Source organism: Ciconia boyciana, chromosome 4, assembly GCF_034638445.1.
Source record: "Ciconia boyciana chromosome 4, ASM3463844v1, whole genome shotgun sequence".
Classification (NCBI taxonomy): Eukaryota; Metazoa; Chordata; class Aves; order Ciconiiformes; family Ciconiidae; genus Ciconia; species Ciconia boyciana.
Window position 1 is genome coordinate 78,546,144 of NC_132937.1, and position 20,087 is coordinate 78,566,230.

The window sequence follows — 20,087 nt, forward strand, 5'->3', positions numbered from 1 at the left end:
GTCTTCAGTAACTATGCTTAAATTTAGAACTGTTCAAGGTCTGGTTGCTCATTAACAGTGTATTATTAAACGTACATTGAGTGTTTACTTCCTGTCAGTGATTAGTTTGTTATTTTGAGAGTCACTCTAAAAAGAAAGTAAGTCTTACTTTCTTGGAATTGGCTCTGAGACATATTTTAACTGTTAAAGCTTACCAAATATTGATTGTCAAATTTGCATATCCAGTTATTTTTATAGTAACTTACATATATATATCTATCTTACATTTCAAAATTAAAAAATAAACTAGCTGAAACTCATTTGTCCTATTTGATGCCACTGGGATTTTATTACTTCTACAAAACATGCTAGAATTCAGTTTGAGACTTCACTGGTGTGTCAAATTATGCAAGCATTGTTCATGTGTGGAAAAAGAGAGAAACCTCATGGGTACCTGCCAGAAGTAGGAGAGATCTCTTCACAGTAAGAGTAAGCAATTCCTGAAGGTTTTTTTTCTGTATGAATCTAGCATATCATGTGTTCATTGTCATCAGTTCGCCATCTATCTACTTTAAAACATGATGCCATCTCTGTTTTTTTCCTTTAAGATAAAATAGTCTCCCATGTTTTTTTGAGAAAGATTCCCCTCCCCGAATATCGTTCACACTATATTTTCATCTTTTCAACATTGGAGTAGAAAGTATGGTTGTGTCTCAAACTCCCCATATCTCCTGCTGGTTCCACAGTAAATCTTTACTGGGTTCGGATTTTGTTGCACTACTCAGTTTTGCCAGTATGTGGCTACAAAATCTGGGTGGGAATCTGTCTTTGTCTTACATGTTCACTGTGAACATTGTAATGTTGTATGGTAAAGCCAAGAAACGGGACTATTGGTATTTTTTCTGTAATCCAGTAGCTGTGAACATGAGGAAGCACAAGGAGGCTCACACCACAAATAGCAGCCCAGCTTGTTTGCTGTCGTTAATCAGCATCTCCTGGTGCTATGGTTGGAGACAGAGTGCTGATCTAAATGTATCATTGTGCCCAGATGATCGTTGTAGGTCCCTTCCAACTGAAATACTCTGTTCTGTTGGTCTGACCCTGTAGGGCAGCTGTCAACTCATCTGTGCACACTAAGCAGGGAGATAGCAAACTTGGAAATGCCTGTCTGTATTGGTCCCAGATACTGTCTCTTTGAACATTGGGCTTTTGAAATGTGCTTGTGGTTTTTAAGACTATTTGAAATACAGATTGCATAGAACACATCTATTTACGTGTTTGGTAATTCTTACAGTTTTGACTTCAAGTAAGTGACTGTGGGACCTGTAGCGTTTTCACTTGTGTAAAAGTGTTAAAGGTGTTGAAAAATTAAAAGTGGTTTTAATGAAAAGTGTTGGGTTTTAGCTTATTGACAGTTAAGTGGCTTAGGTCTTGGATACTTGTTCATCACTTCTTTGCCTCCACAATATTGGAGCATTTGAGTTTTGCTGAATGTCTTGATTGAACATTTTCTTAATTTACAAGGAAGGCGTATGGAGGCTGGCTTACCCAGTTGGGAAGCATCAGCTCTGAGGTTTTATGCTTGTTAGTCTTACCGAATCAGACTTTTTGCAAAACGAATCACTTTTGCAAAACAAGTTTTGCTGTGCTGCTTCTGTCATGGTGAATGGAATAATTTCAAACAAAGAGCAGAGTCCAGTATGTGTACAATTTTTGTCTGTGTACCCAGGCATCTAATAGTGTAATTGGAAAAAACCTGATTACTACTTAGTGAAGGGAGGCTTAGCAGGCTGAAGTGAGATGTTGTTGGATCATCTGTTCTATTGATTTTTGTAATCTTATAGCTCCACAGTGAGTCAGTAGAAGCAGACTGAAATACCGTATGCTGAGAATATCTCGTCCCTCCCTTGCCTTCCTGCCTCTCAGTAAAAGACAGAGGTTAGAGTAAAAGCAACCAAGCCAGCACTTCACTCAAAGCACAAGGCCAGACTTCATCCTGAGATTCAGTTCCCATCTCTTCTGAGTCTGGGATGTAAGAAAATAAAGATACTATCTTTTCTCATAGCTAATATGCTAGGATATTTAGGTAATGCGCTAAAATGTGCTAGGAGAAAAATGAGCTTGGTCACAAAAGTGCATATAGGTCTAAAGGGTGTCGAAAAATCACAAGTGCAGCTCCAGTCATGTTAGTAAGTAAGTGCTTTAAGATTTTTTCTTTCGCTCGTCTTACTAAAATATTAGGGGTTTTTCAAGACTGTTCTTAAATTTTAACTGTGAAAATGTTGTCATTAATACAGCTAATAATGACATAGCCCATCCTTTATAAATACAACCAGCGTGAATTATTTACTGTTGCTTTTTATGACTGAGCTCCTAGCCATCAGCAAGGATTCTGACTAAAATATAAAGCTTCAAATTAAAGAGCATATGAAAGCTTGCTATAGATTTAAGGTTACTCATACATTTGTTACATGTTAACATACATTGTTGTATGTTCACTTGTAACAACATTGACTTGTATCTATTGTGTAGATACATAGTAACATGGCACTATTCTTATTTTCTTTATAGGATCTCTGTTTCTTTCATTACATAGCGTGGTTTATGTTCTGAGAATAAACACGTAGTGGATGAGGCTTATTTCCGTAACTTACTGGAAGAGCTAATGGAGGCAGGGAACTGCAGGAAGAGAGTAATGGTCCTGGGAGTCAGGCTACCCTGGAGATCACTCTCGGCTCTGATTTGCAAAATCTTCTGAAATTTTGTGTGGTAACTGAAGCCAATAACATCTTTTTTTTCCGGATACTAAATATGCTAAAAATGCTAGGCACTCTGAAAGCCTTGTACATACCAGTATTAGCTGGTACAATGTTGACGTTAGTTTATGCGTCTCAGTTCTTGGTGTAAAATAAGATTATTAGTCCTGCTTTGTCCAATGGGCTGTTAGGAAGATAAATCTGTTAATGTTTGTAAAACACTCCGCTACTTTAAGTGGCAATTCAAAGCCTATGAAGAACTTGGTACTACTGTGTTCAAAAGAGCTAAGACTTGGCTGCAGTGCAGGAATTAGTGAATAAGCAGTACACAGGCTGTGTCTGTACTGCAGTCTAGAGCTATAATTGCAGTTCATGAAAGTTTATCTGACCTAGTTTGAAGCTAATTATATAGGAACAGTTTTTTCGTGTATACACAGGAAAGAGGGTTCAGCCTGCATTACAAAACCTATGCAAGTCTGTGGAAATTACTCGTATGTGTGGGTTCATATCTTCCATGATGTGGCTGCATGTTTGTCAGTATCAGATGTAGGTGTTTTAGAGCTAGCTCAAACAGGTATCTTTGACCTGCAGTTGTGTTATAGGATTTCATAAGGCAACGTTTCTTATCTGTTTATCAAATGTTGTCCATTTGGTACAGTAAGACTGGACTGCCTTAAGGGAAAACCGTGTGAAGTTAAGGACTCTACCCTAATGTATGTCCCAGGGGAGCAATGGACGGTTGCATGGGGAACCTGGTTTGGGATATTTTCTGATTTTTGGGAGGTTGAATCTGCAAGTTTAATGGCCTGCTAACACAGTGTTTAGGAGCAAACTAGCTTCTAACTAGTTACCCATTTCCCACAGATGCAGTGCCTGAGAACTGATGTTTTATTTGGATTTTTCTGTGCTCCTAGGACAGTAAACACCAGAAACAAATGTTTCGGGTCACCAGGAGTGGAACAGTTAGTTGGCCATTCTTGTCTGGAGATACTGTCAGCAGGACTTATTTGATTAAATATGTGGATTGGTCTTTACTACCTGCCTTAGATGCTTTTATGTGCTGCCTCATAACTCCACTTTAAGTTAGGGAGGTACATTTTACAAATGGAAACTGGACAGTTCTGGGCCTGAGATCTCTTCCGGTCATAGATGGGTGTTCAAAATAGTGCTCTGACCCTCTTTTTGGTTTATTTTGAGGAGGTGCTATGTATGTGGTTAGTCTTATCGTTAAGTTATTTCAGGCTATTATTTAATGTCTATTATTTATTGTCTATTATTTAGACATTAATAGTTGCCCTTTATCACACTAGAAGTTTTTCTTACAATACATGTCTCATGAATCTTGTTCTGCTTTCAGATGTGGTGAAGAGCCTATATTTGCCCCTGTGCGGTATATAGTGCCTTAAAAAATGGGGTTTGGAGGTGACCTGAAGTATTCTCATGATGCTTTATTAAAACTGCAAGACTGGGAACTACGCCTGCTGGAAACGGTGAAGAAATTTATGGTAATGAGAGTAAAAAGTGATAAGGAGTATGCCTCCACTTTACAGAATCTTTGTAATCAAGTAGATAAAGAGAGCACTTGTCAATTGGATTATATCAGCAATGTGTCCAAGGTAAGACTGAAGTATTTTGAATTTGGAATATCCTTGGAAGTAACAGTGCTGGATTTATTTTTGTTTGTTTTAGTTTGAGTTGGATTCCTGTTCATTCAGCTTCTTGAGAGTTAATGTTGGCAAAGTATTTAAAATGGGCTCCTTTTAGTTCGTCAGTGGAATACAGAGAAGTTGAGCTCCAGTCTTGCTTTGAAAATAATAACTGAACTAGAATCAATCCTGAATTCTGAAATTCAGTATTTTAAGTTCCTGGGTTAAGCCTGCTATTTTGTTTGCTGTTTTGAAAATAGAGTATGCTATGGTAAGCTTTTTTTTTAAGACAGTTAAATAGGAACTATTTTTTATGTTATATAGAATTTGTGACAGAAATAGAAAAATGCCAGGAAACTGAGGCAAAGCCTAACATTCCAGCTGTTATTCACACTGCAGTGTCTGTTGTAAAAACAAAACATTAATTCAGGATGTTTCTCATAATTGTGAAGTTATTTTGTATCCAATTTAACATAACTGTGTTGACTTTTTATGAAGGTAAGACTGTCCTTCCCCCAAATTATTAATTTTCAGATTTAGAGCAAGTCCAGTAAATGTACTGATGAAGCAAACTACCCTATTTCACCTGTTCGTAAGCTTCACTCCTGACTTGGATTCCTTCCTGACTAGAGAAAACTATTGTGTTTTAATGGCTTATTCAATTCTTGGCCCTTCTGCTGTTAGCAGTGATTACACAGTCCCTTCAGTCTGGCATGAATCCTGATCTCCTCTCTGCAGGAAAACACCCTTTTTGGGTCAAGTTAAGTTTTAGGCAAAGCAGTTTTTATGTAGTGGGCTTGTGGGGTGGCTGCTTGAATACTAGCTATGGCATTAGGAACGTGACTGCTAGATTTATACTGGATTAAAGTGGCAGTGTGTGTGACTTGAAAGCTGAGCTGCTATAGCTAGCCTGCTTCAGCTGCCCCAAAAGTAGCACTACACAGTGTTTATCTGTAACAAATTCTGTTGTTGCTTCCCTCCCCACAATAATTCTTGTCTTGTAAATTAACATACTGCCTTTTTTTTTCATCTGTGTGTTTTGGTGGCGTATTTGAAATGCTTTTCACCCAATTATGTTTCTTATACACAGTTTGTTATAGATTTTGCTGTTTAAGTTGTGATGATTTTGATAAACAACATTAAAGCATTGTCATTAGCCTAAGATTAGCAGAAATCAGGTAAGCTTCAAGCTTTCTACTGTTGGATCCCAAAGTTCTGTATAGAATTATTGGTGATACAACTAATAATTCTTGCTAGTGCTGCCCCACTGGAATTGCTCTTATGTGCTAGCTAAACTGTCTTGCAGTTCTTTTAGGTGATGAAACAGAATGGATTAGGGCTAGAACAGTAAAGGAGCATTGGCATTACAAGGTATAGGCAACCCTTAACCTTCACGTAGCTAGCTCAATCTAGGATGGTTCATGTTAGTGACATGGGCACTTCCTGTGAGCAAATATATTATAAAAAGCTGAAGATCTGACTTAAGCCATGTTCTTTTTGGGTTGAAGAGAGGCACGTGCGTCACATTTTGAAACCTTATTTTGGACATAGGCCCTCAAGTTGTTCTTTCAGGATTATTTTTGTTCCTTTTTTCTCTTTTTTTTTTTTTTCCCTCTTAAGTAGGTGCCATTTTTCTCTCAAACACCATCCCTGATCTTTATATAACATCTTTATATAACAGCAAAAATGTTCGTGTGCTACCGGCAGATCTTTCGTATGGGCTTGCCTTGAAATTTCACTGTCACCTAGGATTTTAAAGTTGTGTAGTGACACATTATCTTATTGGTTTTGGCAGTTAAAATGTCTGAATTATTGATTACTTTACTCACTTCATTCTAATTTACTTTACTATTTCATGGTACTTTTTCTCTCTTCCTGACATTTTACAGAATCAAAGTATGACCCAAATATTATGGGACATAAATCTAGTATCTTACATCTCCTAAGATTTAAAATACCAGTATATTAAATTTTTGGTATTATGTGGCATCAAAACCAAACACCAAGCTGTCTAATCTTTTATGGGTTTTGGTGTTTGGTTTGGTTTTTTTTTTTTTCTTTTTTTTAAGTGTACAGCACAAGTGAGCACTTTGAGAGAGGTGGTGTTTGGGAAAATCTCTCCTATGTTTTTTTCATGCAGAGGCAGCAAACTTGCTGGAAGGCATAGTGGCAGCAACTGCTAATGCTAGAAAAGCAGTACTTTTAAGTACTTCCCAACAGCTCTTTTGTGTGCGTGTATGTCTAAAAAATACTGTTAATCCAAACAATATTGTATTTTATTGCTTTTGCTGGATTGTGGTTATTTCCTGTGAAACTAAATGCTTTGCCTTTTCTGCTGTCCCAGCGCAGCTGCTTTTCTGTCCCATATAGATCTAAATTTTTGAAGCCTTTCCTCAAGTGTAGCTTTTCACTTTAGCTTTTCCTATTTTAAAATAATAAAACATAATCATACAAAACACAGAAATCCTGTTTAACCAGTGTTTTCTCAGTATGGAAAGAGGGATGTAAAGAACAGGAAAATGAGCAAATTATTTTTTTAAATGGAAAGGGAAGTTTTCGTTATGTTTCTGACTTATTCAGGGTCATTTGGTGAATTGTAAGTTAAGTATTTCTTTAGAGTACTCATCCTGTTGAAAAATGCTTTTGCTGTGATTGTCAGGGTTGATTGAAACAGTACTTGTCTCATCAGTCATAAATCAGTCTTAAAGAAAATGGAGACCTTTGACTACATTTTCACTTCTGAGAGCACTCCTATGAACTATTCTGTAACCACAAGACCCACTCCTCTCAGACAGATGTTTAATGATGTTTTTATCCTATGCAGCTTTGCAGTATGGCTTCTGATGTCATTTGGAAAGTGTTCTGTAATGGAGAGGTGAAACAGTTTTCAGCCATAGCCGGGAAGCTTTGGCCATGACGTTTTACAACACCACACTTGAAGCAGTCTGAGATAGCTCTGTGCCAGTCTGTAGGATGTTTACGAGCTAAAGAAAATGTTAAAGATGTTTTAATATGTACAGGAATTAACTGTCTTTTGTTTCCTTCTTTAGAATCCACTTTGCGTTGTAGCATTGTCATGTAGAGATGGAAATATTATGTATATATGTTTATATATGAGATGTAAGGAAACCCCAAAGCTACCAAACAAATTAATTTTCTAAGTTTTGATGATCTAAGGTGGATTTCTGTCTTTAGTGAGAGTAAGATAAATGCTAGTAAAACTAGCATACTAGCTGCCTTCAAAACCTGATAATTGTATGGCATGTAGCCATTCTGAAATTTTAGCTATAGCATAGCATTCAGTGTCAGGGAGTTATCTCTAAGGAATCTAATACTGTTCCTGTCAACAAAGTGTGACAGGCATCTTTAGGGTAACAAATGCTTTTATTTGAACTGAACTTTGTGTTCGTATCTGAGGTGCATTGGAAGTCTCTCTGTTCACCTTACAGTTCTTAATCAAAATTCAAAGCTGCACACAGCATATTAAGCTGTCCTGAAAACTGACTGACAGAATGGTCAAGGAATTTATTAAAGTAAGGGTACAGAAAGATGTTGGGTTACTATGACAGACAAGTAACTGCTTGTGTCTCTTACCCTGTTAGCACCTTATGCGTTGATGCTGGTGGTCTGACTCTGATGCTGTCAGTTATGTGAAGCAGCTGATGAATGGTATCCTCTTAAACAGTAACAACTCAAATGCATATTACTGTGAGGTATTTAGGCAAGGGCAGAGAAGTCAGCTTGAACAGAGTAACCGCGGCTGGGAAAAAGGAGAACAAAGGACATGGGAACATGCTTGTCAGGAGTGTCGGGGATGTATTCCAAAAAAAGGCTGTAAAGCTTTCATTGGTGTTCAGAAGTACTACGACAGTGCTGAAGGGTGACCACACAATATTGTATTTTTGTCTCTGGTGCTTTTTTATGATTCTATGAGTAAGTTCGAAGTGTGATTTTGCTGTAGCAGGAAGAACGTTATTTTAGAACATCTCAAGTGCATTTGGGTAAGTTGAAAATTGTCTTTTTACTGAATTGTTTTAAAGAGTGATGCATCTTTTTCTACAGTTCATGTTCATTGTTTGGTTATTTGTAAGCCAGAATAAGTAAGTGCATTTCTGTTCTGACTTTTTTTTTTTATAGTCTTGGTTGCTTGTGGTACAGCAAACAGAACAGCTGAGCAAAATAATGAAGACACATGCAGAGGATCTTAATTCTGGGCCTTTGCATAGGCTTACAATGATGATCAAAGATAAGCAGCAAGTTAAGAAGAGTTACGTAGGTGTTCATCAACAAATTGAAGCAGAGATGTACAAGGTATTTTATTCAACTGTGCTTTATAAATTTATTACTGTTTTGTATGTTTAAAAAGTAATGTATTGAGAGTGGATTTTTTTAGTTCCTCTGGTTTTGTTTGTGCTGTGGTAAGAGTAGTGATTTGTGATATGTAGAATGCTTAGTTTATATTTTAGTTATTTCCTCCACATTTTCTCTCCCCTGCTAGCTGACAAGGCAGAGATGGAAAGCTTTCTTCTATATGGATTCTATGGACAGATAGCACTGGAAATGCTCTTGTTCCAGTAGAGGATGATTCTCTGTGATACTTCTCTACTGCATCTCTGCAAATGTCAAAAATCAGATTGATAGTCTGAAAGGTCTACTGAGAGAAGGAAAAGCACTGTTTCTTCTTTCTTCCAGCAAAGAATTTGAGATTTCGAGTAGTGTAATTAAAATGTAACATCTGAGTAGTACAGTACAAATGTCAGGGACCGATGAGTAAAGATTCTTGGGCCAGTGAGGAGAATAACTTTAAACTAGTACTACGCATATATTAAGTTAAATATGTTGGTTCTAATAGGACTGCTTCCATAATATGCTAGGATCTTGGCATCTTCCCCCGGTATTGACTGTGGGGAGCACATCCTTTTTGATGCATGGTCAGTAGGCTGTCTTATCTGATAAAATTTCCAAGCCAAATATTCACTCACAGCCACTTATGGATTGGTGCATCTGAAAATAGTCAGGATAGAAGAAGAGGAAAAACTGGTAGCATATGTTGGAAATAATAGAGGTTAAATATATAAAGAGTAGGAGAAATGGAAAAAGAAAGAAAGAAACGTAAGAAGGAGAGGCTAGGTAAAACAAGACTGGTGGAAATTCAGGTATACTTTTAAAAGAGACTGTGCAAAACATGTTTTTTTCTGTTAATAAGTTAACTCTAATAAAATCTCTAATAAAAGTGTCTTTTAAAATAAGGCTTTTCAGAAAAATATAGTGCATATTGAGCACTCCCCAAATGATTAATTACAACCCATATTGATTTTAATTAATTATGGGCTGCACGGCAATGCAAATATTTTGCATCCTGATGAATAAGCTTGCATTGTTGGTTTTTTTTTTTTCCCCTTCCTGATTTTCCTAAGAAGCATTTGAATAGCATTCTGATTAGATATGATATGTTCTTTCATTGTTAGCTGACATTGTTTGTTCAAAGGTTTTGTGTCACTGGAGCACTTACTGGTTCCCAGAAATTCAAAATACTTCTCATGTTCTGGGGTATTATTTCTGCTTTTGTTACACACAGAAGCGAAATACTTATTATTTCCCAGGACATTATACAAACCTTGTTAAGATCAGTGTCTGTGCATATCTTTAGGATACGTTGTCAAAAAAATGTATTTTCCTTTAGGTGAAATGCATATGTATCATCCTTTCTTATTCTAGACACCTCTGCAATGAGGAATCTTTCTGATAAAATTCTTAAGGATGGTGAAATACCATGTCTTTTACACAAATGTAGTAAAACTTGTGTCTTGTAGATTTATTCCAATTCCCATTAAGATACTGGATATTTTTTCTTTCCTCCTGAAATTTGAGGGAAAAAAATAGAGTACTATGCGAGTTAGGTGGGCAAGACTTTTTGATATAAAAACTGGGTTTAAGATAATCCTTGTCCATCTTAGTTCCTTAAGTCTTATTTGGGGACAGAGATGCTCTTGATTTTGTTTTTTCTGTTGGACCAACATAGTTTAAGAATCAGTAAAATATACTTTGCAATTATTACACAGGTTTCTTAATACTAGTGACCTACCTTTTATTTTCCAGGTTTCTGTAAGAGAAGCTGTTATTGTTATTTATGTCTTAATTATGTTCACTACTTCCTAATTTCATCTTTATCTCTATTTCTTGTGGTGTCTTCATAATACAAGTTTGTCATGAAGTTATTTTTCCTGTATCACCTCTATTAGTCTATAATAACAAGAGTTGTGAGTATAATTTACAGTATGTAGAAATATGAGAATATGGGATTGATGTGGAGAAAAGTTCCTGCCTTTAAATAAAATCTTTGCATAGTTGACCCAGAAATAGAAACTGTAGATAGCACCATGTTGACTCTCTGAGGAATTCCATTAAGTTTCCAGATGTTGTTCTTGAGGGTGAAAGTAGTGGTATCTGGGCCTTGCCTCATGAGAAAAGGGAGAACTGTGAACTCCGGCCTTCTTCATGCCAGCTGCAAGAGGAACAGTTTTTCTGTAGAACAGACTTCCTTTTCTACATGTTCAGTGAGCGGAGCACTTCCATTAAATTAAGTCCCTCTTCCACAATTTCCCATTGTGAGTGTATTTTTCTTTTTGTCAGAGTTTTTACTTTTCTTTACTATATATGCCACCTTTTTGATATTGTAGTGGCTGGTTTGTTATTAGCTTTTGTTTGCAAGTTCATGATTAATGATTATTTCTGAACAGTGCACTAATTTTGTCACACAGTGAATGAAATTTGGGGATAGAAGAGACAACTTTATTTTAATTTTTTGACAAAAAATGTCATGTTCAGTGGAGCTGCTTCCACTACAGAAAGATTCTTCAGTGCCGTGTTCGACTGTAGTTTTGTTTGGGGTTTGGTTTGGGTTGGTTTTTTTTTTTTTTTTGGTTTCGTTTCGTTTCCTTTTTAGGGATTTAAGTCTTACAACAGAGAGACTGATTCACGCACAATTGCTGTTTCTAAGCCATTTGCATGAACTGTAATATCTAAAAATTCTTCTATCTTGCTTTTTTTTTTAAGATGCTAAAGGATTTCCTTCCTATGTATAAACTTTTTCATCTAGTGTGATTTATTAAGCATCTTTTTGGTGCTTTTTTTTCCTTGTCATTGAAATGGAGTAGTGTTTATGATAAGCTGGATTTCCTAAGCATATTTTTCATTACACTGATGTGGATGGGGATCTCTGTTTCAGGCCTCTTATTTCATGCCATTATTGATTTTGATTTTGTTACACTGTGTAATATCCTATTAGGATTATCTCAAGACAATAGAAAGTGGTAACATCCTTATTTTGGAAAATAAATCCTGTTAATTCTCTTTCACTAATGCTATGAGGTTTTTTATACATTAAGGATAAGTATTTATAATACTTTTTATATTTCTGTTTTCTTAAAGGTCACAAAGACAGAACTAGAAAAACTAAAATCTAGCTATAGACAACTAATAAAAGAAGTAAATTCTGCCAAAGAAAAGTATAAGGAAGCTGTGGCTAAAGGTATGACTGACTTGTGTTAATTTTGTCTATTTATTAGTGCCTTTTTCAAACCTGCTAAAACTCTTACAGTGAAACAGGGTAATGTTTTTATTTGGGCAACTTGATTACAATTTAAAAGCTCATTTTGTATCTTAAGTAAGACAGACTAATTGTCATCATGTGTACTTGGTGGTACTCTTTTCAAAAATCATAAAATAAAGGATAGCCCTTCCTTTAACATTAATGGTAATCCTTTTAAGTTCTTCTATTATTCCTTTAGTGGGTGTATTTGAAATGTAAAATTGCTCAAATGAATAGTGGTAAGTGAGTTGCAACTCCTTCTCATCTAAGTTGTAGTTGCAGCCTGCTTGCATCCTGTGACTTATTATGGTTGCTGCAGTGGCATCAGCATCAGTTCTTGACAGTTAGTATAATGGATCTGACCTTTGTCAACCTTAAGCAAAAGAGGAAAAGAATTCATTTGCACATTGAGATATTTTAAAGATTTTTGGGGAATGATGTGTCCAAACTGCATGGATTTTGATTCCTGTTGAATTGTGCTAATGATTAGATGAAGGAGGGCCTTTTTTCTGTGATGTATTGAAATATCTTGTTAATAATTGTTCTTATGTGGCTTTCTAAGGTTTTTTTTCTTTCTTTGGAGAAAATTAATTAGATGGCAGTATGTACATACAATGCCAAGATCCATCTCTAAGTTTTTGTATGACTGCCTAAAATGACAGTTATTGTCCTTGGTTCTGTTGTACTATAATTCACAGTGCAATATAGTACCTATCAGTGCTGAGAAAAAGATTGTTTCTTTCCAAATTTGTCTAAAATTTGGAGTGGTAGCCAATAATATAATGACAAAGCAGCTTAGGGTAAGAGAAGTTATACTTAGCACTGTTTAGCTTCAGCTTTTTTTTTCTTCTATTGATGTTCGTATTCACTTAAAAATGTAAATACTTACTCAGTTATTCATTTCATCCAGTTCCCTAGCTGTTTTCTGCATATAACATAAAATTGGTGACTTGATTTATCCCCAAGTAACTACTTAACATGGGAACATATAGTATGTAACACTGAAAATATAATAGGCTGTTGTGATCTTAGTATGTTCTTTTTATCCCATCTTCCTGTTATAGCTCTGATAATTCTCCATTCCTGAAGCACCAGACTTTCCCATTGAAATCAAAGAGTGTTTTCACTGTCAGCAGCTGTGATGTTTTGACGTGGTTCTGATTAACTGAAATAACGTTTCTCTAGATAGACAGCAAACACAAGCTGGTTTTAAACCATGGGAGAAATAAGTGTCTTTCCTTGACCTTCTCTTTCAGGCTTCCGTTTAGTACAATTCGTACTTAATTTCACTTTCCCTAACATCTTAGTGTAAATCTGTTTTAACAAACACTGACCTCCAAAAAAATGTTGCAGGTTTTTCTCCCAAAAATTGCAGAATTGCTTCTTCCCTGTCACACCCCAGGCCATGTTCTTGTTTACAAATATTTGCGTAGTTGGTGAACTACTATGGTTGTATATCAACTGCAGGTCAGCTGAGCTGTTTGCATTTTTTTTAAGCCACGGTATTTTCACAGAGTTTCTGAGCCCTCAAGTTGTCAAACTGGTTTGTAAAGTGAACAAGTTAGGGAAGTCTTAAAATTATAATGCTTCATTATTCCAGGCTTTAGTTCAGTAACTAGTGCTTATTCAAATTATGTGCTATCAGAAAATATGACTTTTGTTAATATACAAACTGGTTCAGTTTTTCAGGATTTCAAGAATTATTGAAAACAAGTGAAGGAACAGTGCCGACCAGAACAGTGGGAGGGCATAACTGTTTTGTTATTGTTAAACAAAAAAATGAAAATCTTTGGACAGCAGCTTCTGCAAGAAATGTTTTAAAAGAACCAGTCCAGGTCCACTTCTGTAAAATGCTGTTCTCAACAGACTCTGTTCCTCTGCCAAACCAAGTCTCCACTATAGTGCCTGGCCCTGCCTTTCTGGAGCTGAAGGGGATAACTACTCCTTAGGACATACTACTTTGTCTTTGCCCCTGGGCTTGTGCATGCTGAATTACCTGTAAATTTGTGCAGTACCTGTACAAATGGTCAACATGAAAAGAGAGCAAGTCACACAAAGGAACGACTTACAGATTTCTCTGTTTTGCAAGTGTAGTGATTTTGAAATTTAATAACTTTTTTTGGTTTTGTTTTGGAATAGCAAAACTATCTTCTAGTGAGAGAGTAAGTTCACTAGAGCTGCTAATGAAAGAGGTACAAGTGGTTCTCTAGTTTGGGAAGATAATTGTTTCCCTGTTTTCTGGTTGAGTTGTTAAAAATGATATTAAATTCTGGGCTAAACACACCCAGTAGAGGATATTAACTGAAAAGGGTAAAGCCTGGCAGTTACAACTGTGGAAAGTGATCTTCTACAGTAGTAGTTGTTTTTTATGTTTTTCTGCAGTCACAAAGTATTCTCAGGTAAACTTGAATTACTGTGTGTCATACTTTCCACCAGCTAACAGGACAGTCACTTTGAATCAACATGCTGATACCCTAATGCAGGGTTACAGCTGTTTTCACTTTTTGCTGAAAACACTCAGAGGAAAGAGCGGAAAGAGTAATAAGGGTTAAGCACTGAATAATGTTACTGGTTAGTTATGGGTTTTGTTTGTGTTAGGCAATGGGAAGGCAGCTGGTGGGAATTTTTGGGTAGGTTTGTAGTGAGGAAAAGGGAACTGCTTTCTGAAGGATGCGGGAGCTTCATTATGGAAGGCTTTGTGCTCTCCAGATCTGGAGAAAAACAAAAGTGTCTGAGATGCTGGCTCAGGAGCTGTTCTGGGGAATTGTCCACTAGCACTGCTTCTGCTTGGGCATCAGGGAAGCTGTGTTGCAGAGGGTGCACCAATGAGCCTTGGCTGCCACTTGGTCCTTAGGCTGGGTTGCACTGCCCTGTTGTGGTCAGCAGTGTCTGTATGTTGTCTCAGTCAGAAGTGACCGATTTAGCTTGCTTGTTCTAGCCCTTACCCCATTTAGTCATGTGTTGCTGCTCTTTTCTGGACCAGTGTTTACCACGGGAATCACAAATGCAGCCTGATTGGTTGTTCTTGGGCATGGAGACCCCAGGTGTCAGGCAGTCGGGTTGATGTTACTCAGTTGGTTGATAGTTTTTTGGGTTTTTTTCAGTCCTTAATCCTTATGTTTTTTTAACGTATGGTGAGAGACAGCAAGCTGAGAGGGGATAAAGTCAGCAAGCTGAACTAGTCCAGTGTCTCTGATGAGACATACTTCAGTAACTGGGACTATTGACAGATTGATTCCAATAGTCTCTTCTGGAATGGAAAGCTTTGTTTAAAAAAAAAAAAAAAAAATAAGGTGTATGTTCTGGGACTGGGAATGCACAGCATGTTCCTTTGCAGAATTGGGGCATTAGGGCATGTTCAGGTCATAGGGCACACTGGGGTCATTGGAGAAAAACATAAGATAAAAACTTAATAGATTGTTTTTCCATAATGAAATGGACAGCCCTCTGAAATCTTTTGGATGTGTGATATTGAGAAAAAATGGTGTAAACTTCTTACAACAGCAGTCCAAAATAACACTCACAGATTGTATACAACTCTGAGCCTACAATGCTGTGCTGACATCAGTGATGCTGAGTAACAAGGTAAATAGAGTGTGGCATGTTGATGTTGCTGCTGCAGGAAAACACATCAAAACAGAATTTATGCCAAATGATAAAGACATTGTTTGGCTAAAGAAGTCGTCACAAAGCTTCTAAAAAAGTTTCATAAATAATGGGTAAAGAACACAAAATGGAAACTGTTAGAACGGTTGTAGATACCAAGTGTGATATGTCATTACAGTTTGAATCTAATTTTATTGTATCAGTAACTGCTTCCACTTAAGTTTGCTATTTCCACAATTATTTTTGTTTCTGCAGAATTGTGCATCTTTATTAAGTGTAGTTCAGAGTGTGTCTGTGGCATTTTCTAATGTTTTTGTCCTTGTTTTTTTTGATTAAACACTACTTATTAAAAAAAAAGGTTCAATAAGGAAATGATGAGTACATGAAATCATCATGAAATCATAAACAATAACTTGCTTTTTTCCTTATTTTTTTTTAATTTGAAAAGCATTTATTCTTAACAATTTAGCATCTATTTTTGTAGCTGATTTTGGTGTTAGGTGTTTAAATGTGAAATAGTTGCTCTTATATCAGTTAATATTGCAAGTTGGAATAGAGCCAATGTAGCTTTGGGAGGTTCATACTGGATTTTAATACAATATAATCTTTAGCAAAATTTACGGCTTTCATGTAAATACATCCGTTACAGGTGTTTATTGTATTCTTGTTACTAGTTAATTATTGATTGAATGTAGAAACTATGTTGCAACATTCTTATGTGACAGAATGGATCTGAAGTAAATGGTAAAGGAAAAATATATTGATTCCAAGTATTTAATTTCATCATTTCATTTTATGCTTCTACAGCAGCATAAAAAAATATTGTACCAGATTTCCCTAGGTTAGCTTGTGTACCCTGAAAACATTGTGGTTTAGAGGAGACTAGAAATATTAACAGTACACTTAGCACATTATACAACATTGCATCTGCTGGAAGAATGTTTTCTGATCCCTGCAACTCTTGAGATTTAATACTTCAGAATTGATGTGACTTCTGTGGTACACACTGAAGTTGCATGACAGCATAAGCTATATCTATGATAAATAAGGAAGCTGTTGAAAAACTTTTCATTAAATCAAATTATTGTCCTACTATTCTTTGTGATAGCTGAGTGGCCAGAAAATACTTTTATTAGGTGGCTGGTGCATTCATTCTGAAATGCCTGTAAAATTGTGATTATACTACTGTATTTCCTGGTGGCATGTGTTGCTTTTAGTTGTTGCTGAGATCAGGGAAACTCCTAGTGGGGTATTTTTTAAATTTATTTTTGACTGAAACTCTCACATTGTTAAAACAAAACAAGTAACACTGGCTGAACTGGTCTGTCTTACATAGAGACGTCAGCAGGCTGGATGGGTTTCAAATTAATACCCTATTGTAAGCATTTCAACTCATAGACACTACCAGTGCTTGCAAGGGCTAGGGTTGTTTCTTGTGTGTAAAATAAAGCTTCTAGATCAGGAAATGCAGAGCCAAGAAACCTTGGTGACTTCTCGTGGAGTGTGGGACCAGCTTGGGCATATTGTTTCCACTCAACATGGACATGCAGCCCCAGGATCCGCTCTCCTCAGTCCTCACAGACCAGCACTCATAGGTCTGAGAGAATTTACTAGTGATGCTTATTAGGTCAAACATCTGACAGCAGTGCAAAAGACTGCAGTTTAATTTTTGCTATTTTTATGCTATGTTATTTGTTTATCTTAACATTAAGCAGATAACTTTATTGAACTAATTCTTAACTCAGAAGTTTAGGTCTGGTATTCTGTAAATGTTAAAACTGTAAGTATACACAAATAGTTTTTTCCCATTTGAAAACTATTTTGTTATTTGCAGTCATTAATTTGTTAAATAAGGTTTGGGAAAAACTTCTTATCCTCGTCTCAGAAACAAGTTGAGTGGAGGAGGGAGTGGGTGATTTTATTTGTTGAAGAAACACATTCATATAAGTCTCTTGCAAGACATAAAGGGAAAAAAGATCTTAGAGATTAAAAGCCAAGATCCTATCTTCTTTCTGTCTATCTTTGTGATTTTGGTCTTGTAAACCCCATGTTAATTACAAGCACTGCATTTGCATCTTTTTATTTGGAGAGTGATGATAAGGCTGGTCACTCACTAAATTTCAGAGTTTGCTTCCTGAGACAGAACTAACAGTCAAAGCCATCCCAGTTTAGTTGCAGCAGTTTCCATAAAATGTACTTTGTAGATCGGTATAAATTATTTCTAGTCTCCTGACTTCTGGGCGCAAGTATAAATGGGGAGAGGAGTGGCTGGAGAGCAGCCCTGCAGAAAGGGATGTGGGGGTGCTGGCTGACAGCAGGCTCCACATGAGTCAGCAGTGTGCCCTGGCAGCCAAGAGGGCAAACCGCATCCTGGGGTGCATCCAACACAGCATAGCCAGCCGGTCAAAAGGGGGGATTATCCTGCTGTATTCAGGGGTGCGGCCTCACCTTGAGTACTGTGTGCAGCCCTGGGCCCCACAATTTAAGAAGGATGTGAAGGTCCTGGAATGCGTCCAGAGGAGGGCAGCAAAGCTGGTGGAAGGGCTGGAAGGCATGTCCTGTGAGGAGTGGCTGACGATTTTGGATTTGTCTAGTTTGGAAAAAAGGAGGCTGAGGGGCGACCTCATTGCTCTCTAGAGCTTCCTGAGGAAAGGAAGTGGAGAGGGAGGTGCTGATCTCTTCTTCCTGGGATCCAGTGACAAGATGCCTGGGAATGGTTCAAAGCTGAGCCAGGGGAGGTTTAGAGTGGACATTAGGAAGCATTTCTGTACCAAGAGGGTGGTCAAACGCTGGAAGTGGCTTCCTAGAGAGGTGGTCGATGCCCCATGCCTGTCAGTGTTTAAGAGGCATGCTTTTTAATGGCATGCTCTCCCCATTTAACAGCATGCTTTAACTTTTGTTCAGCCCTGAATTGGTCAGGCAATTGGACTAGATGATTGTTGTAGGTCCCAACTGAAATATTCTATTCTGTTCTATTCCAGTCTAGTCTAGTCTTAGGAAGTGAAGCCAGGCTCAGCACGGGAAACAATACTTCAAAAGTTGTGTCACTGGGTAAAAGTCATGTCACTGGTGGTTTTATTGCAATCAATAAGAACTATCATATGAGGAAATAATTTTCATAATCACCTATGGTATTTAGATGTGCTTAGCTTTATATGAAATACTGAGTTTAAGCAGATAACTTGGGTCAGGAAGGTCCCAAAATCAGTTAAATGAGTAGTATAGAATAATCAATTATAAAGCAAGTTCTACAAACTGTCTTTCCTATTCAGTGATGAAGACTGGGGAAACTGAACAAACTATGAGGAAATGCTTGATAGAAGAAATGGAGAAATTAGAGGATTGCCTCCAGAAGCAGGGGGCAACAAATTTTTCTCAAGAATTCGCTGTAAATTGTATAATGTATTCTTCAGTATTGGGAATCAATTACCCTGAATATACATAGTTACATTGGCTTGATATATAACTGTAAGGGTAGTCTTTTTTTCTGCCATCTCTAGGTTTTAAAATTATTTGCTTTAATTTAAGAAGTGCTTAGTCCTTTCCAAAATGCACTTAAGAGAAAGATCATGCTGGGGTCCCACTAGTATTCCCTCCACTTATCAGTCTGTGGAAGCAGATTTAAGTCAAGCTTTAGGATTCTTTAATATAAAAATATTTTATTGCTTTAAAAAATTGTTGTTAGAAGAAGTCCTATTTGAAAGCTTTGGTCATCTCATTCATGAGTATAAAGAATGTGTTTAGTAGACTAATGCAAACAAATAATGTAAAGGAATATTCTTTTCCAGGCACAATGAAATAACGCTCTGTGAAAATGTGTGTCTCCAGAGTTGAAATAAATAAGGAAGTGTCTATATGGAAGGTTTGTTATTGATAAACAAATGTGGAGACAGTAAAATATTCAGAAATTACCTCTGTTATTGAAAATGCTGAAAAATATGTAGATGAAAAGATAAATGCAGTTCTGGGAAATTATTTGAAAAACTGCTATCATAAACATTGGGAAATGTCTAATAGATCACTATATGCATTGACAGCTTTATACTTTAGTGCTGATACTTACAAAAATAAAAAATTCTAAAGCAAATCCAGGAAGAAATGTTTTTTTCTGTCTGAAATATTACTATATGCTAAAGATTTGCATACTTTCTCAGAGGAGGATTGTTGCTTCATTCAAAAAAAAAAAGAAAGAAAGAAAGAAAAAGCCCTGATACTCCCCTCTTTTTTTCCATTTTAAAGTTTTCTGAAATCAAATGCTGTGATACTCTAGTGGGGTTATAATACAGAAAATTACAACAACTCTGAAGCCAAGCTTCTTGGCTTTTCCTCGGACCTTGCCAGTCCTCTCTTTAATCCTAGCCTATAAGCTCTCTGTTGGCTCCTCATCCATCCCTATGCAGAACTCCATGCGCTCCAGCTGCTCTCTCACATAAAGGGCAACTCCCTCTCCTCGTTTTCCTGGCCTGTCTTTTCCCAAGAGCCTATATCTCTCCATTGCAATGCTCCAGT

The 20,087-nt window shown here is 36.8% G+C and overlaps 1 protein-coding gene across 9 annotated transcripts in view; it reads left to right on the top strand.

The window, feature by feature from the left end:
* Positions 1-20,087, top strand: part of FER (FER tyrosine kinase) — a 200,385-nt gene that overhangs the window by 15,745 nt on the left and 164,553 nt on the right. For 7 of the 9 annotated variants that reach the window (XR_012042274.1, XR_012042277.1, XM_072860242.1 and 4 more), the window contains exons 3-5: positions 4,093-4,351; positions 8,519-8,692; positions 11,813-11,912. Coding sequence is in view for 7 of the 9 variants with exons in the window: in XM_072860242.1 (XP_072716343.1) it covers positions 4,145-4,351; positions 8,519-8,692; positions 11,813-11,912 (481 nt within the window). In the remaining 2 variants the exon portion in view is untranslated. Of the gene's footprint in view, positions 1-4,092; positions 4,352-8,518; positions 8,693-11,812; positions 11,913-19,366; positions 19,514-20,087 lie in introns of those variants that run through there. The other 2 variants (XM_072860249.1, XM_072860243.1) reach the window with 2 other exon arrangements.